General features: G+C 36.8%; 1 protein-coding gene across 11 annotated transcripts in view; it reads right to left on the bottom strand.

Annotated features, from left to right (window-relative positions):
- The window catches only part of MAGI2 (membrane associated guanylate kinase, WW and PDZ domain containing 2), a 698,553-nt gene that overhangs the window by 64,998 nt on the left and 615,863 nt on the right, over nt 1-17,692 (bottom strand). For 9 of the 11 annotated variants that reach the window (XM_064421909.1, XM_064421908.1, XM_064421910.1 and 6 more), the window contains 2 exons: nt 6,282-6,373; nt 138-330 (listed from right to left, as the gene is read on the bottom strand). In XM_064421909.1, coding sequence (XP_064277979.1) covers nt 138-330; nt 6,282-6,373 — 285 coding nt within the window. Of the gene's footprint in view, nt 1-137; nt 331-6,281; nt 6,374-11,654; nt 11,697-17,692 lie in introns of all 11 variants that reach the window. The other 2 variants (XM_064421912.1, XM_064421913.1) reach the window with 1 other exon arrangement.

The following is a 17,692-nucleotide window of genomic DNA, read 5'->3' as shown; positions in this document are numbered from 1 at the left end:
CAGAGGAACAAGGGACACATATTCACAATAACTCTTTCCTCAAAATGACACAAACATTCACTTTGATTTACTCTATTATTTTAAAACAGCACCAGTTTGTGCTGCCAGCACTGGGATCTATTTTTCCCTTCACTCACCCGTGGGTAGCACCTTTCTCCTCACAGTAAGGTTCACCTGCCCGTTTCGGGCGGCGTTATGCATAAGATCAATCACGTATCGGTGGGTTTTGCCGGCCACTGGAATCCCATCTACGTACACCAGCTCATCACCAGGATGGAGACGGCCATCTCGGTCTGCTGAGCCCATGGCAATCACTGCTCCGATGAGAATCTAGGCAGCAAAGAAACAAAATCCTGTCATATATTACACTTAGCCTCCAGTTTAGTGACATGAATATTGCAGTGATTTGCTCTTTCTTGTGAAATTACGCTAGTGATTTAGCAAAGTGAAGTGGTCTGTGTGTGCCTGAAAGCTCTGCTTGTCCTCTTGTGGGTACGACTGAAGATGCTTCCTCCTCTTTGGTAAGAAGGTAAGGTGTTTTCTACCTGCACAGGAGAGATACACCAGAGAATCCTAATTTGAGTTCTTCTTGATATGTTCAAATCAAGATAATCTGCCTCTAAGGAGTGTTGAGTTTCTACAGACTATGTTATAACACAGACTTAAAAAGATTAATTCCATGTAAGGATTTTTTATTTAAAATTATCAAGTCTGTGTATTTCTTATCAAAGGTTCTTCACTGCTGTGTGATTTAAGCACTTGGAGTCATACACCTGAGGTCACAATGGGAGTGACCCCACTGCACAGAGTTCGCTTTGGGACTCTTTAGGGGAAAAGAAGTACTATATTAAATGTTATTACTCTTAATGAATGATTGCTCAGGCAGTGCTTGGTTAAAATGGAAAAAAGAGGAAAAAATGTCAGCTTGTTCTGGGCAGATGTTATTTTCCTAAATTGACATTTAAATGTAGTTTGTATGGGACATACAAACTAGTAAAAAAATCTGTCCAAAACCTTGTAATGACTTTCTCCACCTTCTACGCAGATAATTTCACATAATTTCTTAGAAGAAGACATATATATTTTCCCCATGGAATAACTGGTAGAACAGTTGAGATTGATTAAAACAAAACCTGCTTTCTTTGAAAGAATATTAAAGCATTCACAGAGCGTGTTTCAAATTTTTTGTTCTCTTTTTTAGTCTGAGAGTGAGCACAAAATGATGGATATGACATGCCATGTGACAATCTGCTTTTAATAAGAAAAGATAAAAGCTACAAAGCATTGCTTTTCATGATGAATTGCAAAGGCTAGATGTGGTAATCACACAGGTGGGCCTGTGGTTTTTTGTGGTCTTAGCTGCAGAGTTGCAAGTATCTCAGCATAGTGTTTAAATGAAATCCCCTATGGAGCCTGGAGAATTTTCTCCAGTTTTTCACCTCCCTTTGGCTTAATTTTACTTTCACAACTTAGTAAAGAGAGATCACGATGCAGCTTTTTCCTGCTTTCTGGTGTTCCTGGGGTCCTGTTAAGCAGTGCTAGGCTGAGTGGCTGGAGAGGCTGTTTGAGGTTCTCCATTTTGTTCTTCAAATGGTGAAAAAGTATACCTCAAAACTTTGGAAAATACTTTGTGCGAAATTCAACCATGAAATATGAATTTATGCTCCTTTACTAGACAGAAGAAAAGCTCTCCAAGGCTACTTTTAGTTAGATATCCACAAAGTATTCTCAAAACATTTGAGAATTAGGCATCTCACATGAGTAAGAATTTCTTCCTAGTTATTTTGAGAAAAGGTGGGTGATAAACCCTCTTGTAGGGATTAGCTTCCTCCTTTGGTTTTGTTGAACATTTCCAGTTTTTTCATAATTTTCTGACAAAATATTAAACAATTTAAGCATCTTTAACATTTTAAAAACAAAATGCAGATCATAGCATAGTAGGTCATCAGTATACACAGGAAACTAGAATAACTCTTTCTAGATCTAAGTAATTATTGCTGATATTTCACATGTCCACCATGTAATGTGATTGTGTTACTCATCTCATTGTTGGATTCCTAACATAAACAGCAGATACTTCATACTTTAAATTTCATACTTTAAACATTCCCGCTAGGTGTGTTTGTCAAGATGATGGCTGCTGTATCTATTATTTGGTATATGTAATAGCAAGAATAACTTAATTTTCATACTTTTTCATTTTCTGTGTCTGAATTTGTTTCTTGTGCAGTATATGCTCTTGTTTCATGGCTGAGAAGTTGCCATAATAGTTATCAATTCTACATGTAAAGCACAAATTGGAAAAATATATATCAGGACTATATTACCTCTGAAATGCAGTTTCATACAGGCATGAGATTGCTTTGAATGCATGAGGAGAAGGATGATGGCATGTAAGAAATAAAGAGTGTGTTGCAGAGAAACAGAAAAGTTTCTCCCATTGTTTAAGATTAAACAGGACAAATTCTGGGATTAGGATGATTGTGGCAGAGCCTCATCTGAAATTAAAGCCTGTGTCTATTAATTTATACAGGTTAATCTGCTTTGATACTGAATTTCTTTGTGACTTTTTGGCAATTATTTGAATTTATATTTTAGTTTTCTGAATATAACACAGTAGCTTCACAGGCACATAGCAAAATTTAAGTATATACCCATAAAGGGTAATTCACCTAATTTTAAGTGCCAGTGATGTCTAAATCCAAGCTAATCACCTGGATTCTGTCTAATCACAGAATAGACAATATAGTAAAATAGGACTTCCCAAGGCATGGCCTTATCCTAACATTTTGCTCTATGGACATCTATGTCTTAGAAATGTAGAAAGATACTTATATCTTGGCACTGACAATAAAAAGAATATGAACAAATATCTTGACATTTTTGAGAAAAATCACAGCCCATCCATGTTGAAAAGGTAAAACTCTAGGTGAAATTATGTATATGTTCCTGTGATTCTAAGTTTGAGCTGCAGGAACATGTGCAAAATACAATGTCCCCTTGGGACAGCAATTTGCAACTTCAGTGAAGTTCCAATTTATGTGTTTTTGTAACCTTTCAGTAATATTATAATTCACCATAACAGAGTCAGATAATCTCCAAATCCTCAAGTTACTGGGAAATGTGATAAATAGCTGTTGTAGTGCAATATTATAAGGCTTGAGAGGTGATTTGAACTTGCACAACTCACAGTCTTGATATTTGAAATTTCTCAATAAATTTAAGTATTTTCTTTTAGAAGCATTTTTATGCTTACAAATATGGAAAGTGTGATAGTACAGCAGCATTTTCTCCTTCTAAGGTGCCAGGTAGCTGATATAACTAGAAGGAAACTAAGCTACAGTCCCTCTATAGTGTCAGTATTATCCTTCTAAAGTAACTTTATTTGGATTATTCTTCTTTGAAAAAGTTATTGCCTTATGCTGAAGAATCCATATTCCTTTTCAGAAATCAAACCACAAAGACAAAAGCTTCCTTTTGTTCTGTGTTACCTGACGGCACAGCAGGAGAGCTGAAATAAAAAATTCAAAGCTTCTCAGTTCTTGTTTCATAGGAAAGGCAGGGGTTTGGAGAACAGGCAAAAACTGCTTCTGCTTTTCTGGAGGTGAAAGGAATGGGAGGCTGCAGGTGGGCTGTCCATGGGGGGCAGGGGAGCAGTGCAGGAGAGAGAACAGAGTTAAAAAGTCTTGTACTTTGAATATGAGATAGAGGGACACTAAAAAGAGTACATCTGTTGTGTTTATTGGTGTTAAATTTGAGCAGTGAAAACAAGATGGACAACCACAAGGGACTGAGAATTGAAAACCTCAGCACTGCAACACTTAATTCTAAGAAGGTGTCTTTTTGCTTTGTACAATCCTTCAAGTTAGGCTCTTCTTAACTTCTGGGGACTTTGAGAAATGTTTTCAAAGACACATAAAGCCCATTGGATTGATAAGTCTTGGGGAAAAAATGCTTTTGTATGTGCAAACCATGGAACAGAGATAGCAACCTTGGGGCTAAGGGCAGGCTGAGAGCAATTGTTCAACAGGACAGTGAAATGTGTTAGAGGGTGTTTCACAGAGGGCAGCGTTTTTGGTCTTGCTCTCCAAAAATAGCAAGGTGCTTATCTCTGCCCTTGATACCCAGCTATGGCTCTTTGACTTCAGACAGTAAAGTCAGGTCAGTCCTTTGCTGAAGAGACACTAGAAAGAGCTGATCCTCAGTCATACTGCAGTGCATAATGCATGCAGCTGCAGGGCAAAAGGCTTGCTTCAAAATTTCTTTTCTATTGGACTGCTGAGCAGACTGAGAGACTCAAGTCTCTCACACCTCTGGTATGTATTATGGATATGAACTACCAGAATATCAGATATTCTACATGAGTTTTCTCTTAGTCCTATGAGTTGAAATAATTCAGTTTTATATAAATAATCATCTTTTAGATAAGGCATTTGAGCTACACTTTGCCCCATGAGATTGTCATAACCCCCCAACAAGCAGAGCCAGTCAGAGGCCTAGTCCATGACTGCTTAATTATCCATTTGTAATACAAAAAACACTAAAGGAGACTCCAAGAGAGCCTCTCACAAAATATTGAGTAGCTCTGTAGCCAGGGACACTTTCCTGGGACGTAGGAAACGTCATTAGACATTACTGCCCAGAGCAGGTGGAAGGAGATTTCCAAATCTTCCTAGAAGATAGTATGGTTTGGGTTGTAAAGGACATGAAAAATCCTCTAACTCTAATCTCCCTGCCATGCCATGGGAGGGACACCTTCCACTACACCATGTTGATCAAAGCTCCACCCAGCCTGGTTTAAAGGTTTCTAGAGCTATTTCCTAACAGTCTGAAAAGATAAAATGGAACATTTCCTCTAGCACCTCAGAGATTTCCTTTTTGGCTTCACCCAGTATGTGTGCTTTGAGAACTTGTACTGGCTGGCTCGTCCAGAAGGGACAGGAAAGATGCTCAGCTGGAGAATGTGTAGATGATGGCTCAGTGTCCTCATTTTATGTGCACTGGGACATGCTCCACAGGAGGAAGTTACACATCAGAGGGGATTCAGGCACACTGCAAGTGTAGAGGAGGAAGCAGTGTTGTCTTGGAGTCCTTCTGAGCTGCTATACTTTATATTTGGAAAAACCATTGAAAACAAGCTATACTAGACTGAATTTCAAACAGCACTTGAAGCATGTTTTTATAACACACTGCATTATTTTCTTTTTATGGGAGACATGAGTAAACTGTTAAGATTTATCAGTGCTTTGACAGATGTTGGCAATTTTAAAATATAAAAGCTTCTTTGTTTTTCAAAGCCCTGTGCTGGTTAACCTTAAGGCCTGAATGAAAAATATACTATTCTGTATTAATTTGAATGTGGAATACATAAATTATTGACTAGGGAATATCCAAATCTAATAATTAATTATACATTATCTGAGAAATGTGGTAAGACAAGACTCAGACTGCTTAAAATTGTGGTAGTAAAGCACTATCATTATTGACTTGAGATTAGTTCTAGCTGTCAGACTGTAGTTACACCATTGAGGTTTTTTCTGAAAGAATACTAATTCTGCCTGCTCTCAAAATTATAGTATTTAGATAGATCAGTAATTTATAAAAATATTTACACATTTGTGGTACGTCATGTACTTTTGAACTTTATTTTCTGGGCTTCTACACTGTTTCTTTTAAATATTGTGCATAAGATTTATTTTATATATTTTATTAGCAAACCATCTATGTTGATTTTGTTACCTGTTATGTGGATACAGGGGTGCCTCCCTCCTAATGGTATAAAGCTATCATTTTTATGCCTGTTGCCTCACATGATGCTGTCATTTAACCTGGAACATTGACTATCACTCCCTGGTAAGGTCTTCTTTTTATGCAAATAAACTGCGTTGTTGACTGTGTCTTTTAACCACAAGCATACATTTTGCATAAAAGTTGTCTACTCTGAGCATGGTTATAGATAGTCTCACATAATTGGATTTTTGGAATCTTCTGTTTAAACTTAATTTTGGAAAGTCCAGATTAAGAAATGCCAGGTCACACCCCGCCATAATGGGATGAGTGATGCTCTGTTTCCACCTTAATGCCTTTTTATTCTAACTTAATTCTCTGTGACACCTTTTAGATGTGAACAGCCTCTGTCATTTTCTATGTATGAATAAAAGTAATTTTACTTGGAGCCTTAACATGGTGTTCATTTGTGTTCAGTTATGTTATATTTTTCTGACCTTTACACAAATTATAGAATGGGGAAGGAAAAGGAAAACCAGGAAGAAATAACTCACAGGCTGCCCAGGCTCATCTCCTCCCAGGATCCTGAAGCCAAACCCAGACTCCATTCTCCGAAGGTGAACATCCAGCTCTTTGTAATCGGGACCTGGTTTAAAGAGAAATCCCACTGAGCAAAGCATTTTGGTCTTGTCTTGAGGATTTGCACCAAGCCCTCCCACCTTGTGTTTATTGCACATGACTAATGGCATCCTGGGTGCAGCTGGTGGAAACAAATGGGCCACAGACAAGGAGGAGAATTGAAAATGTAGGTGTCTCTTGGAGGGTGGTTATGTTCAGTAGAATACACTAAACCAAACTAGGATGCATTCACAGAAGATCAGAATGGAAAAGTCTGTCTAAAATAGAGGTTGAAAATGTGTCTTTTTCCTAAAACTGACTGTATAATGGACTGCTGCTCATCTACCTCTGGTCTTTAACTTGTCTTTTCCTTGCAGTTCATTAAATCCTACAAAGAATAAACTGAAACGGGAGACAGAGATACATCAGTCCAACTCACACAACATGAAAATCATTACAGGCCATTTAAGTTCCAAACATATATATACATATATATATATATATATATATATGTCTTTTTATGTAATGAAGCTTTAAAGTATTCCACTTCCAGGTAGTACTCTCAATAAGGAGTTTTGATGAAAATTATCATTATAAACCTCTCAGTCTCAGAGTTTAAATTGAAAGCTAACATCATTAACTTGAACTCCTTTATGCTACTCAATTAAAGTCTCAACAGCTTTGTGAATCAATGCAATTGCATTTCCATATGCCTGCCTAACCTGTCTTTAGACATATATCATGTCCTATAATATATCAGTTGAGGAATATAGAGTCTTTTAAAAGTCAGTTTCTTACAAAAGTGTCTTTAGCTTCACTTGAAAGAACACAGTGTTCTGGAATAATAATAATAATATTAATAATAATTTCAAATATTATAAAGTAAAACTGTAAGCATTTAGAGGACTAAGAAGTTGCCTGTTGTCTGTTGTGACTATTGCTGGCTGCATGCTCAGAGATGCTTTAGGCTCATCACCTAAAGCAGTGATTGACAGGAATGGTCTTTCCTATGGATTTCCTCTGGTCTATACATTGTGACACAAAAGCTTTTGTTCAGTGTCAGCTTGTTGCTGACCCCAACAGAAAAATGGGATGACAAAGTTTATTTCAGCAAACTGCTCATAAGTGTCTCCAGTGGTGCCTTGTCCCCTCAGCATGGGAGGGATTACAGATGGCTGAAATATGGTACTTCAGCAGCTCTCATTTATAGATCCCCCATCAGAGCCATCAGTGGACACCCCATAAACTGTGGAATTTGGCACGTGCCACGTGTAGTCTGGGATTAAAGCCTGATTTGTTTCAGTCAGGTATTATTGCAAAGACAGATACAGAACAACATGCACTGGCTCTATACTATGACTGTGTTATAAAAAATCCTCTGTAAACAGCAGCATAGTGTATTATTTCAACAATCTGTATTTGTGAAAGTGAGACTGAATCACAAATATTTCAATTGGTAAAATAAAAGAATTACCTTTCCCTACCAACTTCTTTCTCATATATTGAGAAGACAAACCCAAACAGAACCAAGCAGCTTATTATACTGACTTTTTCCATTTATTTAATGTGTCTCAACAGTAAGGAGCAAATGAATTTCGGATGTGTAGAGTATGTTAGTTTAATGCAAATCATTTAAAAGTTGTGAGAGGCAAAGAAATTTCAGATGAAAGCAGTAGTTGTACCTGGTTTGCTGTGCCTACAAGGATGGGGCTGAGCACTACGGAGATGGTTTTGTAGGTAATCACAGTGTGATCACCATTTGTAACCCAGGTTTAACACTCAAAGGCACTGTCTCCAGCAGTCTGTCACAACCCGAGCACTGCCTTTATTGTGTACAAGCGAATGAATATGCACAGTTGGGAATACAATAAGAAAATATAAGAATGTCAGGTAGTGAAGAATACTTGCTCTGGCAAAGCAAAATATTCCTTAGAAACATTGAAAAAGCTGACCCAAACTAGTGCTGGCAACACACTCTAAAATAAGGGGCATTATTTATTTTTTTAAAAGATGCTGGTTTTGTACCCTATTTAGAGTGGAATAGATAAGCCAGCTTGACCATGAAAAAGTTTAGGCTAAAAAATACTGTATAGGGGCATACTTCTCTATGAGCTCTAATACAGTTTGGGAGCCTTTGAATCAACTGACTGGGCTACAATGCTCCTTCCCAAAGACTTGGAATTCTGTGGAGTCCATTGTGCACCAAGAGGTCACCGAAAACTGCTTTTAAAAAATGATGTTCTTTTCAGTCCCACTGGAAAGGATCCCTGGGTCATCAAGTCCAGCTTCCTGTTATTGCAAACCTCTGCAAGCGAACAGCACACAAACCCTACCAGGAAAGACATAGGCAAAGAAGACACTGGCAACTGAGCTTGTTTGTGGCCTTTGTCCCTAGGTCAGCGACTTTGCAGCATTATGATAATATCACTCCAGTGACTGACTGGTACACAAACCTGTGTGCTATTTCAGCTTTCGTGTTGGGTATGACATGTCTGCACTGATCACCTTTCCACTGCTCTGGAGACAGCTACACCATAGATTCCTGAAGATCTCTGAAAATGGACCTGACTTCTACCCTTGGTTTATGTGCTTAAGTGATGCATTAAATAAGACAGAAGACTTATTGAAAAGCTCTCCAATAACATTAATCTTTCAGTCCAGATTCTTCTAGCAGAATTGCTTAGCTGCTTTCTAGCCATTCATCTTTACATTTCCTGCTAAGCACTGTCTTTTCCAGCCTAACATGGAAGTGTTACAATTATAACTGGTATTTTGTAAAATGGAAAGTACAGATTAATTAGAGCACATATCACTTGTTTGGTCTAAAAAAATCAGCTAATAGGTTAGTCTGACCAACAACTTCTGCCAAACTCCTTTTGCATAGGTCTCAATTTTCTCCATATCCGCAGTTAGTCTTTGATCAAAAACACGTTCTAAAGCCTTTCTGCTGCTGAGATCCTTTTTTCTTGTTTTTGAAAGACAGGTAAATTGTTCACTACTTTGTACTTTTTCAGGAGCTCATGTTTGATAGATTTACTAAAAGCCCCTATGATTATGTGGCAGCAGTTTCAATATTCCTGAATATACATTGATTAAGTATTCTTACCCATTTAAATGATTACATTTCATCTGATATTTCTCTAGTGCTTGCTTCTCCAGGATTCTGGTACTTTTTTGTTGCTCACAAAGGATTTTCAGATAGACTAAATTTTGTGTTTTCTTACTGGAACAGATTTTCAGTTGATCATACAGAGAAAATTACCTGTACTTACAGAAAATGACACTCCTGTGCCTTGCAATATACTACAAACTGTTGGTTAATACAACTTCATTATGGAAAATATGTCTTTTTGTTTTCTCTTGCTAACCTAGATTAGCACCTTGTGGTTCATGCCAAGTAAGAAGTAATGAATAGGCTTGCAAGCCAACAAGCCAATACTGAATTAACACTGTCTTTTCCAGTTTGCTTATCCTTCCAGTCAGCTTAACGTACCTTAATGACCTGTCTCCTACCAGTTTTACTGAAAGGAGAGTTTCACCTTAAAGTCAATATTTTTGCTCATGTAATATGTGTACCCTCTGCCAGAATGACAATGCTCTCTCTCCTTCCTTGACTCTCTACACATTTATATTAGAAAAAGAACTTGAACCTTCCCTGCTAGTAACTTAAATCTCTCTTTTTTTTTTCTTTTTTTTTTTTTTTTAATGCCACTTTGTTTCTTCTTTTTGTGCGAAGGAAAACTTTCTCAACAGTTCATTTGGCCTGGAAGAAAAAAAAATCACACTGATTCACTTTGCTTCACTATAAAACCAGCTGGCTCCCCCATGAATTTGAGAATAGTATTGGACAAGCTGTGATCTGATCATCACTGCACAGTGAAGACAGTAAAGAGCTTTGGGAAATTCTTTCTTGTTCCTGAATGATGGGGGATTTGCTTTAAATGTAATGGTACCAGAATAGATTGTTACTGAACAATAGTGAGATCTCACAGGTGAAGATGTGATTATTGACTCCCAGCTACCTTTCTGCACTGTACTCATCTGAACCTCTGGGTGGACAACACACTCAGATGCATACATGCAGCTGTTTCTCAAATGTTGAGAAAATATACACCTGAAAATGCTTAATTAATTTTCCGTGTGAGACAACTTGAACAAGTGCTATGTGATTTTACAGTGATGAAACTGGTATTCTGGATGATCCTGTAAATGTTGATATAAAATTTCTATTAAATCTCTTCTATATTGCAATTAAAGGAAAGATGAAGTGCTTTGCTGTAGTAATTTTACAGTCTTTCTGGATGTATTCAGCTGCCTTCTGAAAAGAAAAACTAATTTGGACTCCTTTGCTGAAGATGGTGAAGATTATTGTTTCATACAAATTGTGAACTAGGATTGACACAAAACTGCTATAACTTCATCTGAGTTTCAGATGCTCTTGAAAGATGTGAAAAGCTTGAAAAAAGTAATAGATCTGCTGCTCTGCATTGTAAGTAGTTTTTAAAAAAAACATATATATTCCCTCTTGATATTTATAGAGAAGAGAGCTGGCAAATAAAATATTCAGTATGAAAATCATCAAAGAAAAGAAAAAGAACTGGTGTGCTAACAGAGTAATTCAATGTATAAACCCTACTGTGTTATGCAAAACCAGTCCAATGTCATATTTAATTTAGGATCTCTGTCCAGCTTGTGTAGATCAAGAAAAACTTGGATAGGATTATCAAAATAGCCTTTTTTTTTTGTGTGGTATGCCTGTTTTAACTGTTCACTTAGTATGATAACACTGGGAAATCAAATATTGCTGTTTTTTAAAAAAGTCCATTGCCATTTTACAAGGTTAGTGTTGACTCAAACACCCCAAAAATTTCTTGATTTTGAAAGCTTTTTCTTTTATATCTTTACAGCACAAGTTCTAAGTGTGAAAGCAAGGAATTGGTGATAGAATTAAGACAGAATTAAATTCAGATATAAAAAAATTATTTGGCTTAGATTTGGGCATGAGCTATAGAGATACACTTTTATGCTAAAGAGTGAACACTAAGATGAAAGTACACATAAAACACAGTAAAACATAAATAAAAACTGGCTGAGGAAAAATAAATGCCTTTCCTTGCTCAAAATGCAAATCTATTATAAAAAATTTGGCATAGGCATTCTACAATCCACAAAGATCATACACAATAAAATGGTGACTGGGCAGTCAAGACTGTCCATCATCTTGAGAAATGATTAAAAAAAGAAGAATAGCTAAAACATAAAATGAAGGACATCTAGTTTACAGAAAACAAAGGCTGAAGAATACTTGCCAGAGGAATCCGCTCGAAAACCAGTCCTGGGCAGCACTTGTTCTGAATAGGAAAATGGGGAATTAATTGTGAAATACATTTCTCAAGGTATTTAAAGATGCAGCATCAATTTCTCTGCCATGTTTTGAATTACTAAAATGCATTTTCTATTTTTTCTTGAAATTTTATTTTCTCCTCCCCTCCTTCTTTACTTTCCATGTGGTACATATACATATTCCTGCTAGATTAAGACCTCCCTGGCCATTTCTGTGCAAAGTGAAAAAGATGGTGAGGTGGTAATGTTTCTTTAACACAATGTAGGTTCTGATGAAGATAAAATTTTTAGTTTGGTTAAAATTGTGAAAAATAGTGACAATATTCTTGCTTATTCAAGTATACAGCAATAAAAGGAAAAGTTTAATGGGTGTATTGGGATGACTTGACCTCAGATGGCTTGACCCCTGCTTTTATACAATTCCATTGCAAAATGTCTTTTATCATCAAGATGAGGAAGATTTTTCCATAGGGATGTATGTTGCCAATAGGAACAGATGATTGTAGATGAAGAGAAATGCAGGTAAATCCCTTTAACATACATTTTATGCAGGTAGTTTCAAAGTATTTGTATTTCACTATATGAAGTGCAGCAATTAACTGTCTTGTTTTCATATAAAAAACTATTTTGCTTGCATTAGAGGAAAGCTGGATGAGTCCATAGCTGAATCTAGTCATGCTCCCTTTGCTAATTTTGAAGTGTTCTGAACAAGAATTTCTGTTTTATTATTTTGGCAGCACCCAGAAGGAATTGCAAGATGTTCCAAACCAGAGGTGATTTCTATTGGCCTACATATAACAAAATGGCAAATCAGGTATCCCATTTATGTGGCTCTAAGCCAGAATATCATACCATGGGTGTTTCATGCTCTAAAGGAGGTAAGGTCTTTCACAACAGCATTTGTAGGATGGTGATGCAACCTATGAGTATATACCATCTTCCTAAGACTTTGAAAGAGTTTAGACTGAAGCCACTTTGAAAGAGTTTAGACTAAAGCCACCTGCCTTCTGGTGGACTGCCTCCTGAAGGCAGCATGGGCTGCAATGGCAGCAGCTGAGTGATCCAGAGTTCACTTGAGATAATACTGAACTAGTTGTTGCAGGGCAAAGATATTTCCCAAAAGATTGCTCCCAAGAACAGAGATGTCTTAAAAAATTTTGGTAAGGATATTTAGAAAACAGCCTTGACATGTCCAAATCCATGTCCACTGAATGGGGACATCAGTTTGGATTTGGTGCTCCTGTTGCATTTGTGTTTTCTGTCTGTGTTGAGTTGTGTCATGTAGGCTATGCTGTTTGACTTTATAGGTGGCTGCATGTCTTTACTTCAACGGTTAAAGGAGACAATTCCTTCATGCACTTCAGATTTATTACAGTGATTTGGGATCCTTCCAGTGAGACGTATTATCTAAATGTAAAATATTGCACCAGCACAGCTCCTGAGAACCAAAACCTTTGAAACTGATGCTGTTCCACTGCAAACTTGGAGAAATGATTTTTTTTTTACTCAGAGCCTTTCAAGATTTTAATAGAACTCTTAAAAGAGACAAAATGATTTTAATGTAGAGAAAGCAATTTCATCTTGATGGTCTCAATCAGCTTTTAGGTTTGAAGGTACACAAGCTTTTTCTCTTGGTCACTCAGTTAGAATTGCTCTTCGGAGCTGCTCTAAGATTGATTAATTTTGTTTCCATTTCTGCTTGCAGTCACTCTAATATCACCCAGAACTGGCTCCAAACAGCAAAGTGAAAGAATCACCATCATTCTCAAACTGTGACCAATTAGGGAACAACTTGCTCTGTTAAGACAGACAGCCATACATTTTAAGTAAGTTAGCAGTGTCCTTTTTTGGGAACTGTTATTTGTGGTCAAGCAAAAGAGCCTGTCAGTGAGGTGGTTTCCTTCAAAGCCAATCTCATGAAGTCTGATATGGCTTTTGTTCCTTTGCCTTGCAGAACTTCATGTAGATTCTCACAGTGCTAATTATCATCTTGTAATCAACCATTCAGCACCTAGGATGTGTTTTCACTGTAGATTAGGAATTCACACACATGAAAAATTGGAACTGTGCTATGCTGAAGATGCTGAACCAAGCCCTAAAGTTTTTAAATGTCTGATGACCAGAAAGATAAACCCAGGTGCAGATTTGTGGTTTTGGTAACCACAGCAAAGCAATGTTCATATTGGGAAGAATCTGCTGTCAGCAGTATGGGTCCCAGTGCAGTACACATAATTGTGATAATGTCACTGACACTTTGGAAAACAAAATATATCCTCAAAATGGCTGTGCTCATGTGACAAGCAAACTGTTAGCAAACAGTAGAAAACTTCAAAGAAGCTTTAATATAGAGGAAGGGACTGAGTTCGCTTTGTCTCCATCTGTCAAATATGTAGTTTTTTTTCAAAACTTAACCTAATCCTGTTCTCAGAGACCCTACAGAAAATCAACTTCTAACATAGGAGAAAGGACTGCTGGGCCTGGTCCTCAGCTGAGCTGAATGCATGTCATTTGTGCACATCCTGGTGCCTTCTATCTGCTAAGGATAAATTGAGCTGGTAATTTTACCAGAATACTGGGAGAGTCTAGTGAGCTTTGTTCTATAGAAATCTGTCAGTTAGGTTTATAGGAAACTAACTTTACACAAGGCAATTTGAAACTTTCCATTTATTTATTATTAAATTAATTCTGACATCTTTCTAAATTTTTAATAGATTTTAAAAATATGTTAGATGTCCTGCCTCCACCTCATAGGAAATGAGGTAGAAGAGTGAAATTTTGGAGAGGTCAGGATGAAGAGATAAGTCTACCCAATGCTGCCACCATGAAGAGGCATTCAAAGTGCTGAAAGTTTTAAAATGATGACATAAAATTTCTGCATTCTCCCTGTGATGCCTTTTTGGTTAAACACCTGCAGCTGCATTGCCATGGGTAGTTGTAGTCTTTTGTGTGAAATAGGAATGAAGTACTTACAAAATAGAGCTTGAAAGGGTAATAAAATACATATTAAATTCACTGATTTAATTTTTTTAGTTCAGCTATCCTGTCCTAGAAACAAGAATTAGGAAAGTAAAACTAAGAAATCTTCTGAACTGTAGTTTGTATATAGCTATATTAAAAAAATCTCCACCATGGTGATGACTCCCTGTGCTCTGGAGAATGGGATGCAGCTGTATGTTTCAAGAAGTCTTGCCATACATCAAGATTTGGGGATTGAAAATAAATCCCGTACAACCCAAACCATTCTATGGCAATCATTCTATGACTCTTTGCATATCAGATGAATGCAAAGCCAAGATTAATTTTGTTATTAAAAGACAGAACGGTAAAAATCTTGCATACCTGCCTTCTTGCTTAGTCTAAAATAAATTACTCTAATAGATTTATTTCATTTTCACTCATTCATTTTAAACTGAAAACTGTAAAATATTTGTGAAAACAGGCAAGAAACAAACAAGACCTGGGACATAATCCTGATTTATATGAAATCAATGGTGAAAATAGCAGGATTCTTTACTGCCAAGATACAGCTACAGGAGCTCAATTCACCCACAGCAGGACACAAGGGTATTTTTATTTACACCAGTGGAGCCACTGGTATTCTCTAGAGGAAGAATTATGCTGATGAAAGATAGGGACAATATTTGATAATTGTTTTCCGTATTCTGCTGCTTTCTGGATCAGTCTTTGTTGAATGCTAAACACATGGAACAAAACTAGCACAAGGGAACGTCTGTATTTCAGCATCTCACTAGTAGCCATGCTTCAGGTAAATAGGAGTTTCACAAGTGAGAAGAATGAGTGTGATTATGCTGCAATGTCCCTTCCAAAGCTGTGCAAGCAGCAGTTTGCCACAGCTCATATGCAATGCAGCACCCACTTGTTTCATGCACCTGTGGCCAACCCCCCTATGCCTACAAGTCAATCCTCTTCAATTTTTACTTTGACTCTTAAGTACATGCTGCCACTTTGCAGATCAAAATCTATTTGTGTATCTTTTAGTAAAGTGTAAATTGCAAAAGAGAAAGAAATACTGCATCTTTAACACTGCCATCAGCTGTAAAACTGACACTTCATATTAGCAGAGGTCATTAGGGACCTACTTTGCAATCCAGCAATCAAAATCATTTTACATCCATGTTACTGTGATGATTATACTCTCATAATTCCATCTGAAAGTGCTTTTGGTTTCACTGTCAGTTCTTATAAGCAACAAATCCATTTTGTCATGGTGAGTAATTCTTTCTGCAGTGATGAACAGTACAAAACCATTTGACATTAGTCTGCTAAATTTCCTCTCCTTTTGTTGTATATCATCTCTTATTAAAAAGAGCTATATTAATTTAATAATATAAGTTCTTAGACCATCTCCATGCTCTTGCTTAGGGTAGCAATAGATGCAAGGAATACCAACATGGACTGTTTGGAAATTGCTTTGAGAAATTCCCTTCCTATACCTCTGCTGTTCATACTGTATGTCAAGGAGTAGTTTGATGACCATAGACTATACTTAGCAATTTCCCAATACTTTTATTTCCTAAGTGAAGGCAGGCATGACTTACTGTTTTAAAGGACACTAACTGGTGAATAGAAGTATTGAAGGATATGGTAAACTGTGCAAGGAAGGTTTGAAACTAGAACCTGATTTTCTAGCTTACAGTCCCAAACCCTTCACCCATATAAAATCCCCTCTATACAATACTTCAGAATACTGTATATTTAGTGCTATCATTGTTCTGCATATACATGCACCTGTGCACAGATGTGTATACCTATATGTTAAACCACCATAACCAAAATGTGATTTCTTTTTAGACTAAAAATGAGCAAAAAGGGGAAAAATGTTAGAGGCAAATTTTCTTTTGTCAGGAAAACATTATTTGAAAAAAGTAGTCGTACCAATTATGTGAAAATTTTCATTGCATTTTTAATATTTTCAGTCTTCAGTTTTAACTGTAGCTCTTCACCCAACAAGCACTGACAGGAAAATTCTGCTTAGTTGTAGACTGTGCCTTAAAACCCCTCAGGTGGTCGTGCATTCAGTGCTAGACCTAATAGTCTTTTTTTTTTTAATATTCCATGAGTATCAAATTTAGGAAACCCTGATTGCCTTAGTATTTTTCTGCAAGACTGGTGTTTTTGTAGTTACACATTATGGATCAGTCTAATGCTGTCTGACAAATCTTTCCTACTTTAATGCATATCTGTGCTGAAAACCTGGAGTGATGCTCCAGAGGAAATGTAGCCCATGAATATGAACTGAAGTGCTTGTCTGTGACCCTTACAGAAAGGTATTCATAAGTCTGCCAAAGCATACACCTTATTACATGGAGGCTAATTATGCAAATACATTTGCTATTTACATATTTCACACCTGTTGGGGAACTTTGCTTTTTGGTTATTTTCCAATTTTTTAAAATCTCTGGCAGTAAAAAAATAATGCATTGTATAAAACAGCTGATATATTTGAAAGGGACTTAAATTCAAAATACTGTGGTCAGAGGAGAAAATAACATGGGAAATTTTGAAGTAAGTAACCTTTGTCCTTCCAGTAAAGGTGGAACTATAATTGTTCAGATTTCACTTTTAATGAGAGCTCATCACTGTCTTATCTCATTCTTCCTACTGGCATTTCTGTGTCATATCACCAGCCTTGGCTACCACACTAACTGAAGGACAAATGTAACCCAATCAATGTAAAAAATGTTTTATTTTACCTCTTTCTTAGAGGAATATAACCTCAAATTTCTATTGTAACCAGAGAAATATTATGGAATTATGATTCCCAACAGCTTTGTGACTCCTGGTTGACTAATGCCTGCCTACAGGGGTGTCTCAATGAAGTTTTTTATAAACTGTGAATCTACAATAAACAGTGTGCAATATAAAATATAAGACAGGATGAAGAGAATTTATAAAATCAAAAATTTAAAATTCAGGTGAATGAGGTCTCTTAATGATAGCTCCAGGGCTCCAGTTACAGCTGTAATAATCTGGTGCATATGAA

This window comes from Passer domesticus, chromosome 5 (genome assembly GCF_036417665.1).
Source record: "Passer domesticus isolate bPasDom1 chromosome 5, bPasDom1.hap1, whole genome shotgun sequence".
Classification (NCBI taxonomy): Eukaryota; Metazoa; Chordata; class Aves; order Passeriformes; family Passeridae; genus Passer; species Passer domesticus.
This window is presented reverse-complemented; position numbering and strand designations above follow the sequence as displayed.